Source organism: Saccostrea cucullata, unplaced genomic scaffold (assembly GCF_032062105.1).
Source record: "Saccostrea cucullata isolate Sc308-1 unplaced genomic scaffold, CSIRO_AGI_Scuc_v1 ctg1757, whole genome shotgun sequence".
Lineage (NCBI taxonomy): Eukaryota > Metazoa > Mollusca > Bivalvia > Ostreida > Ostreidae > Saccostrea > Saccostrea cuccullata.
The window spans coordinates 4,981-23,034 of NW_026938004.1; the positions used below are offsets into that span (position 1 = coordinate 4,981).

At 33.0% G+C, this 18,054-nt stretch overlaps 3 protein-coding genes across 3 annotated transcripts; 2 read left to right on the forward strand and 1 right to left on the reverse strand.

Annotated features, from left to right (window-relative positions):
• The first annotated feature begins 430 nt into the window (after positions 1 to 430).
• Positions 431 to 1,441, forward strand: LOC134249260 (uncharacterized). The gene is made up of 3 exons (XM_062731629.1): positions 431 to 491; positions 933 to 1,053; positions 1,228 to 1,441. Exons 1-3 carry the CDS (start codon positions 438 to 440, stop codon positions 1,428 to 1,430), a joined length of 378 nt encoding a protein of 125 aa, XP_062587613.1. The 5' UTR covers positions 431 to 437; the 3' UTR covers positions 1,431 to 1,441.
• A 1,245-nt stretch (positions 1,442 to 2,686) lies between these two features.
• Positions 2,687 to 4,505, forward strand: LOC134249257 (uncharacterized). Its single transcript, XM_062731627.1, has 3 exons — positions 2,687 to 2,796; positions 3,696 to 3,813; positions 4,284 to 4,505. Exons 1-3 carry the CDS (start codon positions 2,740 to 2,742, stop codon positions 4,463 to 4,465), a joined length of 357 nt encoding a protein of 118 aa, XP_062587611.1. The 5' UTR covers positions 2,687 to 2,739; the 3' UTR covers positions 4,466 to 4,505.
• A 4,043-nt stretch (positions 4,506 to 8,548) lies between these two features.
• On the reverse strand, positions 8,549 to 9,467 carry LOC134249258 (golgin subfamily A member 6-like protein 22). The gene has a single exon (XM_062731628.1). The coding sequence runs from the start codon at positions 9,416 to 9,418 to the stop codon at positions 8,588 to 8,590; it is 831 nt and encodes a 276-aa protein (XP_062587612.1). The 5' UTR covers positions 9,419 to 9,467; the 3' UTR covers positions 8,549 to 8,587.
• Between the last annotated feature and the right edge of the window lie 8,587 nt (positions 9,468 to 18,054).

Sequence of the window (18,054 nt, forward strand, 5' to 3'; positions counted from 1 at the left end):
AATATGGATGCCCGGATTAATAGATATTTCTGGACCTATTTTTGTTGTAAATGGTGCAAATAATAAATTTCTAAAATATTAAGAAATTGTAAACGTTCTATGATGTTCAAAATTTTTCCTTTCTGCAATTATCCTTGTTAATCTATACATATATTTTCCACTGCAAATCCCATTATTAGGAAAATTTGAATTAAAACTTGTTCGTTTTACTCATTAAAACACGACTCAAGCTGTTATTTTCATTTTCCTTTTAATAAAAGTTTGTATCATCCGTCCATAAGAATGAAAGGTTATGTCCATGATGTATTACCTAAGCAGTAAGGAGTGCGTGAGAAAGGACTGATAATAGTACTCACTTCCTTGTATTCTTATCATCTAACAGTATTTAAATTCAGTTTTACAGGTATTGACTTATTCACTCTACTAACAAAGGTGAAATGAGGGTCATATTGTTTGCATTGTTTTTAACGGGTGCCATTGCATCTACAACGGTAGGATATTCACCATATATAAATCTTGGGGGAGTGTGCTCCCGGTATTTGTTCTATCATATCATTATTAACATCAGTCTTAGTCTCCAGTATCAACCAATTGGCTCAAAATAAAAAAAAACAAGAATCCTAGTATGTTAGACGTTGGTAAATTAGATTTGGAAATAAGATTATCTATTTATGCGAATGTTAAGATGCCTAAAAAAACTTTTTTTTCCTCAGATCTATACGACAACATACAATATGTAACACTTAACCTCAGTTCAAAATCATAATGTATATTATTCAAAATTAAATTTCAATTGAGAACTGATGTTTGAAATTTGATTTACAACAGACATCTTGAATTATTTAAGTGAAATGTTCAAACCATTGAACACTTTATTAAAGGCTAATTCAGTCATTAAGAATACAGGTTATTTTTTACATTAACACATGTAGCCAGCAGGCAAGTGCTTCACAGAAGCTCAGTGCGGTGTTGGAGAATGTTGTTTTCGTCAAACAGGGCCTCTTATTGCCAGTAAACGACAGAATCTGGACAATTTGTTCTCTACATCGCTAGGTATTCGAAACGATTATTTTATTATTTTTAACTTATTTAATGGATATTTATTAAAAATCTTGTAAATGTCATGACTTTTTTTTGGAGGAAAAGATGAAGATTCCTTTAGACGCTATAAAAATAATTTTTTCTGTTGACATAAAAATTTATTTAAGGCTTTTGTTTATTTTCTAGGAGTTTGTAAAAAATACCTTTTGGAAGGGCAACACTGCAATGTATTTGACCAATGGAATTATCACTGTAGTTGTGCCCCAGGATTGCGATGTGATTACAAACTCCCTTCGACAACGACTACGTCATCACCCTTACAGTGGATGAGGGCGGCTCGAACACTTGCAGCATCTCCAGATTTATATAGATGTGTGCCCACAAAATAAAATGTACTGTATAGAAAAACTAATGCATGTCCTTAAATTACTGTTCAAATACTATATAAAAATTTTTTTGGAGACATAAACACCATTAGCAGTTGAAATTTATAAATAAGGAAAGTTGACGATGGAAAAGCCAAAGTCATCTCGTTTGTAATAAAATTAAGTTGTTAATTGGCCTTGTATCGTCTATTGTCAATAAACATCCAAATATGAAACAGATTTGCTTGACTCTGTGGTGTCTTTTATTCAGTTAAGTTCACTTGGATATGTCAAGTCCACTTACAAATGAAAAATGATATTGTTTATTGATAAAACATCCCCGATATATCTGAATATCGAGTTGGAGGAGACAACAAGTGTTTTCTCTTCACATGAATTGGTTTTTAATAACTCTGCTTCACAAGAATATAAGAAAGTCAGAAAGTCAGTAAATAAAAGGAGCACAATTAGTGACCATGGGAATTACAACAGTCTGTTTTGATATGAACTTCAGAAATTTGTCTACAATTAGGGTGGTTTTAAACGAAGTGATTTTTCTGATGACCAATTACAATATCTGAATTTCTGCTTTCAGCTTATATAGAAGTATACATCGGAATTCACAATATGTTAAAGACCAGGGGCCCGTTTTACAAAAACTTGTGACTAAGACCAAAATTTATTTCTGATTATATCTTTCTTATTTCTATTAAATAGAAAATGGATTTACTCTTTTTAAAAGGTATATAGAAAGATACTTATATGCTAGCGATTCAAAACAAAATAATTAATTTTGCAAAATTTTACAATATACTAAAGTTTTTTAGTCTTAGTAGTAAGTTCTTTTGTAAAACGGGCCCAAGGTCTCCGAAGATGAAATGAATGTCTTCAATTAGAAATTACATCAACGTCAGAGTATTTTGTGTAGAATCAATTAAAAAAAAAAACAAAATTATGTGGTTGAATACAAAAACTTCCAAGTTCCATTTTGAATGAAGAATCCTATTATTTATTGTAAAATATTATTTATTGTAAAAAACAAAAAAAAGGTCTTTCATATTGATACATGTATAGAATTTAAGAATAAGTTCTTGATGTTAGATTTTTACTTATTTTACAAATTCATTGTTTCACAGGACACTTATTGTCCTTTCATTGTACCACAACGGTCCTACAACTTAAGCACCTAATGTCCTTTGATAACTACACAAATTGGTTCCATGCAGTTTATATCCTATATACACAATACCTTGGTCCTTGAGTCACTGACGACACAAGTTCAGATACCGCCTTATCAGTTAAGTTCAATACATTGTAAAACGCAGAAAGAAAAATGGAAAAATTATATTTACAAATTTTATTATTCTATTTAATTACTGTCTCAACATCGGTAAGTATAATGATTGTTGTGTAATTGAAGTTTAAGATTTTAAATTATTTAAACTTTTATTCACTGGTCATTCTGGAATGTGTCTTATTATTCCTATCATGTTTTAACTCATTATGAACCAAAAGCCTGCTATTATTTTCTTTCGCTTTAAACGATCGAACATCTAACTTTTTGTGATCTTCTATTATCTGCAAAACTAAGTGCTTTAAAAAGAGAATATGATATTTTTTCTCATTTGTCAAGGACAAGTTGATGTTAGAGTATATGATATTTTTCTCATTTGTCAAGGACAAGTTGATGTTGGAGTATGTGATATTTTTCTTATTTGTCAAGGACAAGTTGATGTTAGAGTATATGATATTTATTCTCATTTTTCAAGGACAAGTTGATGTTGGAGTATATAATATTTTTTCTCATTTGTCAAGGACAAGTTGATGTTGGAGTATGTGATATTTTTCTCATTTTTCAAGGACAAGTTGATGTTAGAATATACCGGTATGATATATTTTCTCATTTGTCAAGGACAAGTTGATGTTGGAGTATATGATATTTTTCTCATTTGTTAAGGACAAGTTGATGTTGGAGTATGTGATATTTTTCTCATTTGTCAAGAACAAGTTGATGTTGGAGTATGTGATATTTTTTCTCATTTGTCAAGGATAAGTTGATGTTAGAGTATATAATATTTTTCCTCATTTGTCAAGGACAAGTTGATGTTGGAGTATGTGATATTTTTCTCATTTGTCAAGGACAAGTTGATGTTAGAGTATATGATATATTTTCTCATTTGTCAAGGACAAGTTGATGTTAGAGTATATGATATTTTTTCTCATTTGTCAAGGACAAGTTGATGTGGTAGTATATGATATTTTTTGTCATTTGTTTACCTATTTCCATAGTTTGCTACACGGTGCTATACCGATGCTGAATGTATGTCAGATGAGTGTTGTTTCCGCCATGAGGGCCCAATGATTGTGAGCAAAAGACAAGCTCTAGACTTACTTGGAACGCATCAAGGTATCCAAATCAAAATGCTCGTAATACTGGATAAAAATTATTTATTAAAGTAAAGAGTTTTCATTAATTATCACTTTGAAGACATTTAGCACTGTGGAAATAAATGGAATGGAAATTCACACTGGAGAACTCTTCATCAAATTGTGCTGAATAAAGAAATAAAAAGAATGGAAAGACTATAATAAATTGTGCCAAGCAATTTTTCAAGAAACTGAAACGTGATTTTAAAAGTAACATTTATTCTTCGTAAATATTAAAGTAAGTTCTTAATATCAAACTTAGAAAAGTATGTTTCATCTAATTTGTGGATTCCACTACTGTCATAGGCATTGTAATTTACATGGAATAACAATTAACAAACATAAAATTTATTTGCTATTTTTCTATCAACAACAGTAACCTGCATGTAACCAACACACGTGTAAGTTATGACATAATTCTAGCTCTTCAATGTAAAATTTTACTTCTAGGAGTATGTGAGAAGTACCAGGTACTCGGTGACAACTGTAGTCCCTTTGACAAGCTGAATGGTCACTGCAGCTGTGGACAAGGCCTAACCTGTCAGTTCGTCCCCGCTTCCAGCACTATGTCCGTCAAACGAAAACTTTACATGCCCGGACCAGGGGCTTACCAATGTGCACCAACTATATAAATGTTTTTAAGTCTATTAATAAATAACTTAAAAAGTGAATGATATTTAAAATAGAATACACTTGAAGATTTATCTTTCGAAATTTAGTTTTGCCTCTCTTGTCCCACATACTGTAAAGATAAGAACTAGCTAGTATACTACTTGTGGCCCAAACATAGGCAACTTAATCGGTAAATATATCTTTTATACTAAATAGCAGAGAAGATGTCCTTTTAACCACCGATTCTATGGTCTCAAGGTTTTCTCAGATATCGATCACATTTGTATAAACTACAAACATATGGAACATACGAGATACCCCCAAACCGTGATGTTTTCTCAGATCCAAACCTTTTAAAACCAAGAGAAGAGAATGTATCATAAGCAGTGAGTTTGCTGACTCATAATATAAAAGACTGTCGAAATTAACTTATGTTACATGTGTCCTTTCTGACATATTTTATTTTATCAAATATAATCTGCATAGTCATGTTGCAGATTTTATTTGATGAGATAAAATATGTCAGAAAGGACACAATACTCTTACTGGCTTGCCATAGCTATGCCAGCTTTATGTAGGACAAGATCGTTAACTCTTTCTCTAGTTTGTCTCTTGCTTAATCTTTCTAATTTCAATAGCCATCTCACTCATCTTTGTCAGCCAATATATGTAGATGGAACAAATGTCTATCTACTTTGTATGCTTTGATCAAAGAAATTTTTAAAAGAAATTTTCCTCATTTAAACAGATCCCTGTTCATCAAAGCCGTGTTGTCTTTGAACATTTTCCTTAGGGAATAAATGTTTTGTATTCTATGTTGAAAATAAAATAGAAGAGACCCGGCATTCTTATCCGTATACGACATATTTTCTCAATGTCTAAATTATAACATTTTTTGTTTGCATTGATAAAAAAGCTCCGTCAATAATGTAATGGTTAAAAATTGAACAGCATAATATTCTTAAAAATTTAATTGAACATTCTACACTGCATGTAAATATGAAATCTGCGTTTTCCATTATCAAGTATACTTGTTTGTTTGGGTTACCTTCTTAACTTTGCACAAAATAAAAAAAATAAGTTGAGTCGATTTTAATTTTGAAAATTGTTTAATTTGTACATGGATTTTTTTAAAGTAATAATCAAAATACGAGTAATACTTCAAATTGCAAAGGATGAACAGTTATATACCTTCCACAAAGCTCAATGCAACTATTAATAGTACTGCTGAAGAAAAAGAAATTAAAAAGTTTCATCCTATTTATTGGTAAATAATTATGTGTCATTGATTTCATTAATCTGCATTTGAAGACTGGTGAGGTAAATCTCACGTAAACTAGCTTAATTAACTTGTTTTATTTGAAGCGTATCATTAAGCAGATGCTGATCGTTTATCCGATTTATTGATATGTTTATTGTTTCATACTATATTTTACAGGTGTATGAATCTGACTACAGAATAGTCCGTCTGTTTGATCAATTTACAGGTCTCACCACGATCTTTTGAAAGGGGGAGGCACCTGACTCCATTTCTGAAATTTCCTTTCCGAATTGTTTGTCGTGTTCAGGTTTTTAATGTTTGTAAATTGTTTTATATCGATATCTGATCGTTATTTTCGCCTTTTTCACTTATTCATGGCCCCTTATGCATGTAAACACACTTCAATATACATGAAATATATGGAGATAATAAACAGTATTCAATCTCATAAGTCCAAAGAACAATACAGATAGGAGGACATCAAACACGGGCCTCCAAAACATCAGAGGTTGGATAAGGTGCCATGGAGGAGTGAGCATTCCTTGCCGACCTGTCAAGCCCGCCGTATGCTCCTTGTCATGATCGGGAAATAACGGTAAAATCCGGCGTCAATTCAGTGTTTAAATAATGGACTAACAATTAGTATGAAAAACGTCAGTCAGCATTTCACTCGATGAAAAATTGTATGTGTTGACAAGGCCATTGCATCAACCATAGAACTTACGAAATTATGATTTTAAACGAGACTGCTGATATTCTTGTTCCATCTACTTGTTGTCAATAATTTACATCGTTTTAGAAATTGTAGAGCACGCTCTTGCGTATCGAATCAACTGAGAGATTTGAACTCCGTATGTAGGTAATGAAGGTATATTGCTGAATAAGTAAGGGAAGTTGACGATTGAAAAGTTAAAGTAATCACGTTTTTCATAGAGCTTGGTTGTTAGATTAACCATTAACGTCTTTTTCAAGTAAAATATCCAAATATGAAACAGATGTGACAAACTCTGTGGTGTCTTTTATCTCAAGCTCATCGGTATATATCGTATCGACATAAGAATGGAAATGCAATTGTTAATTGACAATACGTCGTCTATATATCTAAATTTCGAGTTGAAGGACACAGCAAGTGTTTTCTTCTTTTCACGTATAAGATTTTGAAAAAAAAATTCTGCTTCATGTGAATACAAAAATAGGTCTGCTGCTTAACGGGGCGCAATTGGTACCCATGGGATTTTCCCGTTGGAAAACCTGGTTTCCAAAAACCAAATACTTAGATATTGTCAATCAGAAACTCAAGCATCTTTTTGATGTCAATTTCATGGTACTTCTGTGTACAATCAGAATGTTTTTAACGAAATATTTTTTGCAAATGACCAATGACAAGATAAGTAAATTTACGAGTTCCATTTTTATGCTGAAAAAGCAGCTGTCAATGATATCAAAAAGCCTGGACATTAATGTATCGTGGGGAGTGGTTGTGTATAAAGTTAAAAAGTCTTAAGTTTTTAAGCTGTTGATTTTGTTAAAATCTTGTGATTTCAAATTGTCCAAAAGGTTCTTTTAATTTTTTTTAGTATCCACATCTGATTTACACTACCTCTCAAATATATTGTTGTACAGTACTCTTGAAGTTTCTCCTCCATTAATGTTAATATCTTAGTGTGGAGTAAAGAAAGAAGCTTGGTTGAATATTTACTAGAACCCGCTATGTATCTTTGTTTGGATTTTTATGAAGTTTCGGAATCCAATATAAACAAATTCATTTTGGTTGTTTGGGATATTAAAAATATTCAAAACTGACATATGATTTTGAAGAATTTCTTCCTTAGATGTTTAAATGGAGAGATGATTTTTTTAAAACTTAGATAGATATATCTTTATCATTGAGGTCGCTTTTACTTCAAAAGATACCTCTTAAGCTAAGGTTTGTGAGATGTATCTGCGACTAAGAGAGATACCTCTTCACTCAAGGTACCCCCCGGTATCTCTTTTACAAAATAGATTTCTTTCAAAATTAAAAGGTGAAACATATGGAGATAACGAACAGTATTGAAGAACAATAGTAAATAAAACAATACAAAATATTGGCAGAGCAAAGACAAACCTCCAAAACATCAGAAGTGGGATAAGGGGCCATGGAGGAGTGAGCATCCCCTACCGACCTGTCACATCCGCCGTGTGCTCCTTGTCATGATCGGGAAATAACGGAAAAATCTGGCGTCAATTCAGTGTATAAATAATGGACTTACAATTAGTATGAAAAACGTCAGTCAGCATTTCACTCGATGAAAAATTATATGTGCTGACAAGGTCATTGTATCGACCATAGAACTTACGAAATGATGATTTTAAACGAGACTGCTGATATACTTGTTTCTTCAACTTGTTTGTCAATAATTTACCTCGTTTTAGAAATTGTTCATACCTAGAGCATGCTCTTTAATGTTAAAAGATATCTCTTTTTGCAAAAGAGATACTTGTAGAGAAAGGCATATCACTCTTAGCGAAAGTGGGTATATTTCTAAGTAAAAGAGAATTTTCTGATTTTTTATAAAAAATGATATCTCTTTAAAATAAAAGATACCTTTAGTATTAAAGGAAATATCTCTAATCTCCCTTTTTCGAATACTAAGTAAATACTAAAAGGACGTACCATTTCCGTTTAGTATTCAAATGTAGCGTATACAATATATAGGCATTTGAAAAGAATCAACCAAGTAGAGTAATAATATATAACTGTATCCATTTTCACAAAATGTTCGATCTTCCACCGAAAAAATGTCATCATAAAAACAATTTAGTAGCTTGCGAATTCTTCACAGTTGTAAGGTTATTTGCACACGATAAATAAAGGTTAAGTACAATAAATGCTTTGCTGTTAGAGCTTTTTCTGTTGAAGGGTTTTTCTTTTCTTCATAATGTCCATATAATGTCCTATGTAGGGTGCTGGTTCTGAATCACTAGATTTCTCACTTTTTGTTGATTTCGTTTCATAATATTCCTCTAATTTTCGTAGATCATCTAGACTTTTACTTGGTCTCAACAAACGTCTGTTTGCTAATTGCATGCTTCTAGACTTTATGGTTTCTTTTATACGCACTACCTTCTTGTTCTGCGAAAGTTTCTTGTCCCTGTACATTTCCAATAACGGTTTACCGGTTCGTGAATCAATATGGTTAGCGGCTAAAAATCTCCGCAATTTCCTGTTCTCGTCCCAGAGTCTCTCGGCACGTGATTTCTCCTTGACTAGTTCTTCTATTTCATGCTTGTATTCAGTATTTGACTTACTGACTTCTGAAACTTTTTTGCTCATTCCCTCGACTTTCATTGTCATTTCAAATAATTGTGACTCCATCCGGGCTATTTGAGACTTCCGGTCTTCCACATCCCTCAATAAAAAACTATTTGTCGTTTTGGAATGTTCTAAATCTCGCTTCATTTTGTCAACAACCTCCGCCGTCACTCCCATTTTTTCTTCCTGTTGCTTTCGAAGTTTTTCATTCTCTTTTCTAAGTCGTTCCAGCTCTTTGATTAATTCTGCAATTTGTTCCAAGAATCCGTTTCTTTCTTTTTCTAACAGTTCATCGGTTTTTCTTCTCATTTCCTCCGCTTCCTCCTCATAGGATTTCTTGTTTTTACTTTCTTGTTTTTTCTTTTCTCCAGGTTCACTTTTAACCCCTTTCTTTGGCTTCATGACCACTTTAGACATCTATTCACACTACTATAATTTTTGTGTTTTAATTTCCTTATAAAACTCAAAGTTAGTCATTAATTATTCCTTAGAATATTTAATAGAATTATCCATGAAATGCAAAAAATATTACAGAGATCTTTCAATGTATATCTCCACCACATCAAGATTTCGTTGACAAGCAAAATTTACCTACGTCAGTGGATATCATTGGGTTCAATATTTTAATGGGGTTAATCAAATTAATCCTTACAGAGATTTTCTATTTAAAAACATACAATTAAAAAATACAATGTACGATTTTTTTTGACAATGTTTTCATTTTATCTTTTTAAACAATAGAGAAATATAACTTAAAAAATATAATTTAATAATATCACCCTTTAGGAGTCCCTAAAAAGATCATAAATAACAACAAAAAACTCTTCGAAATTCAAGTCTTTGGTATCTGGCATTTTTGGCCTACTATTCAAACCAAACAAAAGGCCTTTCAATATTTTTTTTCAAATGACTGAAATCGAGTGATCTATTACAAATTTAAAATCAAAATACAATTTGAAAAGAAGCAATGATGCGAGTGGTCTCTCTGCTCAATCCATTTGTACTGGCGCTTCCTTAAATTTTATATTTAAAAAACCTTTTGTTTGAATGTCAAAAGCAATATAAAGAATTAAGAGAAGCGTCTAAAGTGAAAGCAATTACATTGTCGGTAATTAAAAGATGATTGGATGTACAAATACAGTTCTTTTTTGTAAAGTTTGAGCAAACCGAATTCAAGGTACATGTTGCATTGATTTTAACGACATCTATGTGAGCATGAAATGGGATGAGTATTAAGTATAGAAGAGGGTTTTTCTCTCTATTCTATGGATCAATTCATCTTTCAAAATGAATTCATCCTATACTTCATTTGTTCAAATTTCAAAACTGGAGGAGTTGACAGATATTTAAACATCCTAATCATTATTTACAAGTACGTTGAATACATAAAAAATATCTGATCACGGATGTAAAATGGCGCCAAAACGTCACACAAACGCTACGTAAATCTCAAAACCATACCATGTTTCAATATATTCTCTAAAAATGGCAGTTTTTATATCTTTGATCGCAAAATTCACTTTGGCCGCAATGAACGCGATTCATGAAACTTACATATATTTTTTATAACGCAAAAATGTTTCGATTTAACAACATCTTGTGAATCGCGTTTGCTGCGGCCAATGTTGAAATTGAGTTTATATGCCTTCTTTGTTATTCCGGATTTCAAGTTGAGAAATCTAATGTGAAATCATTTTTCAATAAAGGCACCGTAATTGCTGTTAATTTTTTTTTTTTAGAAAGTTACAAAAAAAGTAAATAAGTCTAATCATTATCATTAAGAACATAGACTGAACAATAAATTAGGTAGACAATATATTTTATCCACCCTTCAGGTGAAAACTATCGATAGGGATAACGTTAGATCAGCATGCTTAAAGATTGAAGTTAAAGTGTTCATCTGACACCCCCCCCCCAAAAAAAAAATGTAACAGAGAAAGATTGTAATAGTACACAAATAAGAAAATATCTAAATAATCAAGATTTTTAGCACTTTTTATGTTTGTTTTGCAACTGATATAATTGTTTGATTCTCGCCTTGAAATGTTTATGAATATTACGCAATAGATTCATTGATGACGTCACAATAGATCGTGTAAAAAATACTTTTTTTCAACTTTTTTTAAGTTGCTGACTTGCTGTTGATAATATTTTTTAGAACTTCATAATTCCTTAGAAAAGGTAATTTGAAAGATATATGACAATTTATAATTGTGAAGAGATCCTGAGATTATGTGGACGAGAAAGGTAAATTGTTTTTTTTTTTTTTTGTTCAAGTAAATTCAATCGATCTAGGCCTACTTATTTAAAATAAGAATAAAAATGTTTGTAAAATTTCTAACAAATAAATTATTGCATGTTCCTTCTGAAATACGTTCTGAAATCCAGAAAAAGAAAATATGATAGATTATTATTTTCAAGGTAAGCTGTCCAACAAAACTAGTCATTGTTGCTGTAAATATCAATATCTCGTACACCCGATGGTATTAAGATCATATAAGTGGGCTTTATTGTTTTCAGTGTATTATGTAAAATGAATAAAATCCACTGCCTTTATGTATATTTAGTGGTGCATATTGCATAATACATGTTACAAGTTCATTACACTGTTTATAAGTATAGAATGTAATTTAATTATAAAATTGGGGGGGGGGGGGGGGGCACGCCCCTTCGTTTGAGAGAACCGGGTTTGTTTTATTTTTAATTTTATTCTTTTTATACAATTTACCTGTGTAATAATTTCAAATAATTCCACACGTAACATTCAGAAACCTAGTTTTTACTGATTCATAAACATGTTCTTGCAAAAAAAAATCTTAACCCCCCCCCTCTCCTGTCCCTTCCCGTGACAATTTGTATGTATGTACCTTGTTTTTCCTTCTAAAAACAATACTTGAACTGACTCCGCATTGTCAGTTCCTCCATAAATTGCAACAAAGTTGTAAGGGGTTATATAAATGAGTTATAAATAGATAATATATATAAGTGCGTGCGAATAAACAGATGAATAAGTATTCATTTTCTGGCTTGCACTTGCATTTTGTCTTATTACGACTTGCTTTCCTTATTTTACTTCAGCAATTGCATTTTAGTGTCATTGTTCAAAAAAGTTGTGTGAAATCGGATTCCGAATTTTCTTTCGTCGACTTGAAAACAGACAGCGGTAAATAAGCAAATACAATTGAATTTCAATTGACGACATTATAAGTAAATGCATAAAAGGCAGTCCGATTAAAATCAAACCTTCACTAGCTCCTTTTTATTTTGTTTGTCGCGTGAAGGGTGGTGTCTTCTATAAATATTTACAAGAACATTTGGACAAGTAATGAAGTATATTCTGACATTGACTGGGGGTATCTACACCCGTCAAAAACACTGAACGTAGTTTTGATTTTTCAATGCTTGTCAAATTTACTGGGAATTTAATGAAATGGTCTGTAAACATCTTCGAAAAACTCATTCAGTCATACAGTGGTTTAAAAGTAAATATTTCCATTTCTAACTTTTCTCTCTGTGATAACTCTTTGAGAGCTAGCGGAGTTAATTTCTTGATAATTCTACCGGAATTTAAATGGTAGGTCAATATGTCAGGAGCTAAGGAGGCCTAATATGCATGCAAATCTTGTGCACATCTGTCTCGGAGCCTGACGCTAAGGATGCCAAATATGGGGTGTTGCTAAAACGCGGAACGGAAAACGGAACGGAAAGCGGAACGGAACGGAAAACGGAATATATTATTTTGGATTAAATCACTTAAAATACACAAATTTTATCATAAACGATATATCTTGTACATTTTTACACAATCAATCCCCCACTATTGAATAAAGTTGATTTTGTCATGCTCAGTCTCTTGTTTACAAAAGTCGCTAACATAGCATTCACCTAGAATCGAATTTGAAGGGGGGGGGGGGGACTTGAAAAGTATTGATCAAGCAAAAACACAAAAGGAAAACAATTGTTTGATTCGGGAGGGGGAATAAGTTCCAACTCCAATATCTTTCAATACTATTTATTACACTAACTACTAACTTATTACATTAATTACATTCACAAAAAGTGTACGGATGTCAACTTGAACGAACAATGCCGTAGTAAAAAGGTTATGACTGGGGGGGGGGGCAAATATTTGATATTTAGATGAACCATAGAAAGAGAAATAAAATGTAAAAAAAAATAAATAGTAAGATTACGTAAAGGGCAAACCTTTACGGCAAGCTCAAATAAACATCTCTTATACACACTGGTTGTTAAGGTTTTATTCAAAATAGAGTCGCTTTCTATATATTAAATTCTTGATAGACAAGTTGGAAAACTTTCATGTGGTAGATATAATGCAGAATCTTGCATTCAGTGAAGTTAAATTTTGATTGTTTGTGGTACATATGCGTGCATGTTTAAGGGGGGGGGTGTATATGAATAACCCCGTAAAAAATGAGTTTGTTTTCCCCTCATCGGAAAGGATTGAAAAGTTGCAATAGGTCTTTCCCCTTTTTTGTGTCCAAAATAAGGTTTAATAAATCAATTTTTAATGTGGCAGTGGGCCCCTACACAGACCCGAAACTGCCACTCCCCCTTTCATGATTCGCGAATTCGAACTGCGTGCATAATCTGAATATCATAACTACATGTAGTTATTTTTGTCTTTACAGACATTGACATTGGGAAAAACCGGTCACGGTAGCCGAGTGGTAGAGCGTCGTGATCGGGAGGCCCGGGTTCGATTCTCGTTCGCGGCGCCGCGTCATACCTAAGACGTAAACAAAGGTAGTGACTGTTCCTTCGCCAAGCGCTCGGCACTAGAAGTGAAAGTAACGGGTCCTTCGGATATGACCTTGAAAACATAGGTCCCGTGTCACGGTAGGCGCTGGAACGATAAAGAACCCTCACTGCTCAATGGCACTGAGTGCCGAGTATACGTCTTAATTTGAAGCCATTCATCGGCATACAGTGACGTCTCCATATGAGTGAAAATTTCTCGAGAGGGACGTTAAACAATATTCAATACATTGGGAAAAAAATTCACCGGCATACGGTGACGTCTCCATATGAGTGAAAATTTCTCGAGAGGGACGTTAAACAATATTCAATACATTGGAAAAAAAATTGAAAGAGGGGGGGGGCAGTAAATAATTTCCAACATACAACAAATTTGACAAGCAAAAAAAGGGCATATGTCCTTCGCCCGAACACGAAAATCCTATTTCGTGTGTGTGTGTGGGGGGGGGGGGGGTCGAATTTCCTTCGGTACCATTTTTTCCACGGAGGGTATGCATGACTCAAGAATATATAATAGTTTACGATAAATTTTTATTAGAAATGACTTTTACAACAAGAAATTAATTTTTTTTATCTGATTTATATCGAATCTATTTTATTTGTTTGACTAAAACTTTCCGTTTTCCGTTCCGTTCCGCTTTCATTTCCGTTTTCCGTTCCGCGTTTTATCAACACCCGCCAAATATGCATGAAAATCTTGTGTGGCTGCCTTTGTGTTTGATGTCAGTGGGCGAGGGCTTTTGAAATTGGGATGGGAATCATCGTGTAATTTAAATCCATGTCTGCATTTTTAAAGTCTAAATCTACAATTTTATTTCACAATGAAATGGAAATATAAGGAATCACTGTCTAGTTAGGAGGGTATGTCAGGGACATCAACAATAGTGGGAAACATGGGATAATTTAAGCATAACGGGCTTCATTCACAAACATGACAAAATTGATGGAAGCGTGTTGTTTTACGACTTTGTTTCAGGAAGTCTTAGAGCTAGCATCAAGAAGCTCTAAGGTTAGGACTTTGTGTCCAGGTACAGACTTTGTATTCGTGGACGACATTATTTGCCGGTACTGAATAGGTCCAGACACTTAGGGAGAACTCGTGCTAAGCTTAGGTTCGAAGCTTCCCTAAGCCGGGGGGGGGGGGGGGGGGGGAAGTACACTGTATATGCAACTTATACTGCCTTGCTACATGTAGGTTTTCAGCAACGGCGAGCCTGTGTAACCTTTGGATGGGTGACCGCTTCACGTCATAATTATAAATACATGTGCAATGTACATTATTTTAGAAGCATAATAACAGACCCGACTACCACAAATACTAAATACAGATTATATGTGATTGTCAAAAGGACAGGGGATGACATAGCTGTCGTCGTTGGGAATATTTTCTCTTTCATACACGTAAGATAAATATATTTGTCTGTTCTTTGTTTTTAAAAAAATATGTAACCTTATTCAGCTTCATATCAATAATGAGTATATACTATTAAAAAGCAGGGACGTGGTATCACTTTTTCTCCCGACATTACCTTTACTATAGAAAATGTTCACTCAAAGTAAGGTTGGACCCTCCACACTTCAGCACAGTACAGTGTTATAAAGAAAATTTACCCCAAAAACTTTGAATTAAAAGGTTGTTGGTTTTTAAAAAATTTAGCCACAACCCCCCCCCCCCCCCCCAACCCCCAACCCCCAACCCACGACATAGGATTTTCGACTTTGAGCAACTTTTAATTTCTCGTTTTTTTTTTTTTTTTTTTTTTTTTTGGTTTTTGTTTTTTTTTTTTTGCTCGTCAACTTTTTCAGGTAAGTAAAAAAAAAAATTCTCAGGTTGCCCCCCCCCCCCCCACTTTCGAAAACGATGCTACGTGCCTGAAAAATACTATACTGTAGTATTAAAACCGAAACAAAGTAATGCATAGATAATGTCTTAGCTAAATCAAAAATAAATCTTTAATAGGAAAAAAATATCAAGGAAAATGCTGGCATATAAAAACTGATTTTTATGTTGCAGTCAAGATTTTATACGCAGTAAAATAGCACACCTTGCACTTTCAAGTGTACATACATAAAATTATGTATGTATATTCCCGTACATATGTATACCTAAATAAGTAAATAAAAGATAAGCATGATTGTATCGTATACATGTACTGGTATTTCAAAATTTAATGTAGTATTTCAATTAATATCATGAATTTTAGGGAAATGGAGAGGGTAAAAAATTCTGACAATAAATACGCTTTCTTGATGAAATAGTTTTTCTCGGAAAATTATCTCCTTAATTGACCCACGGTTATTGTAAATATCAATTCATATAAAGAAAAAAAAATGAAAGGTTTAATTTAGAACAGATTAAATAAAAAAAAAGATAAGTAAAAAATAAACTTAAATATGAATTTATTTAAGAGAATATATTTTTTAGGTTGAGAAATGTACAATTCTTTACGCTGTACAGGAATCATTACGTTAAATTTGATAACGCCATGTGAACGTTACGACGTCATGACGTCGTCAGTGTTATTTTCTTAAGAAAACATTGCATTTTTAGTGAGTTGTGTAGGGAAAACGGTTTGAGATATTTTCAAAAAATAAATTGATTTAGAACAGGGGTATCCAAGACACATCATTTAAATATTATCGCCAGATTTTGGGACTAGGCGGATTTTGGTGCCTAACGTACCTTCTTTTTAAACACGAGCTGTAGAGTTAGCATAGTACATGTATGAACAAACTGTAAAGATACCGTAACGTTAAGCTAGAAAAATGATTAAGTTTCATTCTTTTGACTGTTGTTTACCCAAAACGAGATGCTCAGGCTAGTCTTTATTGTTAAAGTGTTACAGATTAATTAAAGTACAATTATTTAAAACAATGCACTTAAAATATTCACATCTTAAGTAGAATATAGAAAAATGTGGAGTGTAAGATAATGAAATGTACATGATTGATAATACTTTTAAAAATACACGTACTTAAAAATTTATACTTTGAAAAAAAACGGGCCAACATTGTTTTCTATGGATTTGTATAAAAAATTGCCAACGTCAGATACATTTAATACAAGGTAAATTTTAAATATAAAATACATAATAATAATACTAACATTTATTTCATGATATTTTCAACAAAATAAGTCTTGAAAAGGGATTCAAATGTCCGTTTCATAAGAAAAAAACTGATCCGAATTCGGAGCCGTTTCCTTATGACTTACACTTTACTACCATCAAATTTTCTTCCTTATTCAGCAATACCCCCTTATCACTTGCAAACTTGGTTTATTCGAAACAAAGAGCGTGCTCTATTTTTAAATCGAGACAATCCGTCATCCAACAAGCCGATGAAACAAGGATATCAACAGACTCTTTGAAGTCATCATTTCGCAAGGTCTATTGTCGATACATTGACCTTATAATCGTATTTGGATATATCACTAGAAAAGAATTTTACAGTAACCTACATGTAACAGCAACTTGAAAACAAACTTTTGATAAATATAATGACTTCAACTTTACTATGAGTATCTTCAATTTTCCTCACATATATACTAGTACATGTAGCAATGTTCCTTTATCATCTGCATGTATTTAGGATTTCACAGATAGGTCTCACAGATGATGCGAAACGCATTCACAAGAGCATGCTCTCCGTACGATCGGCAATTTTTAAAATCAAGGGAATCTATGATCCAACATGTTGATGAAACAAGGATATGAACAGCCTCGTTGAAATAATCATTTCGAAAGTTCTATAGTCGATACAATGACTTTATTAGCAAAGGTAAATACAATCTATCATTAGGTTAAATGGTGACTAGGTCTACCGTTTTTCATACTTAATGTTAGCCCTTTTTTTTTTACACATCGAAATTTCTAATGTTTTCGTTTCCCAGTTTCAGACAAGGAGCACGTAGCGGGTGTGGCAAGTCGACAGAGGAAGCGAACTCCTCCCTGGCACCTGATCCTCCTTTTATTATACCCCTGCTTGAAAAGCGGGAGGGTATATCCGCCCGTCCCTCCATCTAGCTGTACGTCCGTCTGTTACGCTTTGGGGTACCCATCTCTTATCCGCAACTCCTCCCATACCACTGAATGAAATTTTATGAAACTTCCACAGAATCTTTATTATATATTCCCATTTTGCAACTCCTATTTTACTTTTTGATTCAACGCATATTTTGGGTTTCCCACAGCAAAACATGAACACTGCCATTATATTCATATGGGAGGCGGGGGTATCATTTAGTGAGCTCATTGCTCACAGTACCTCTAGTT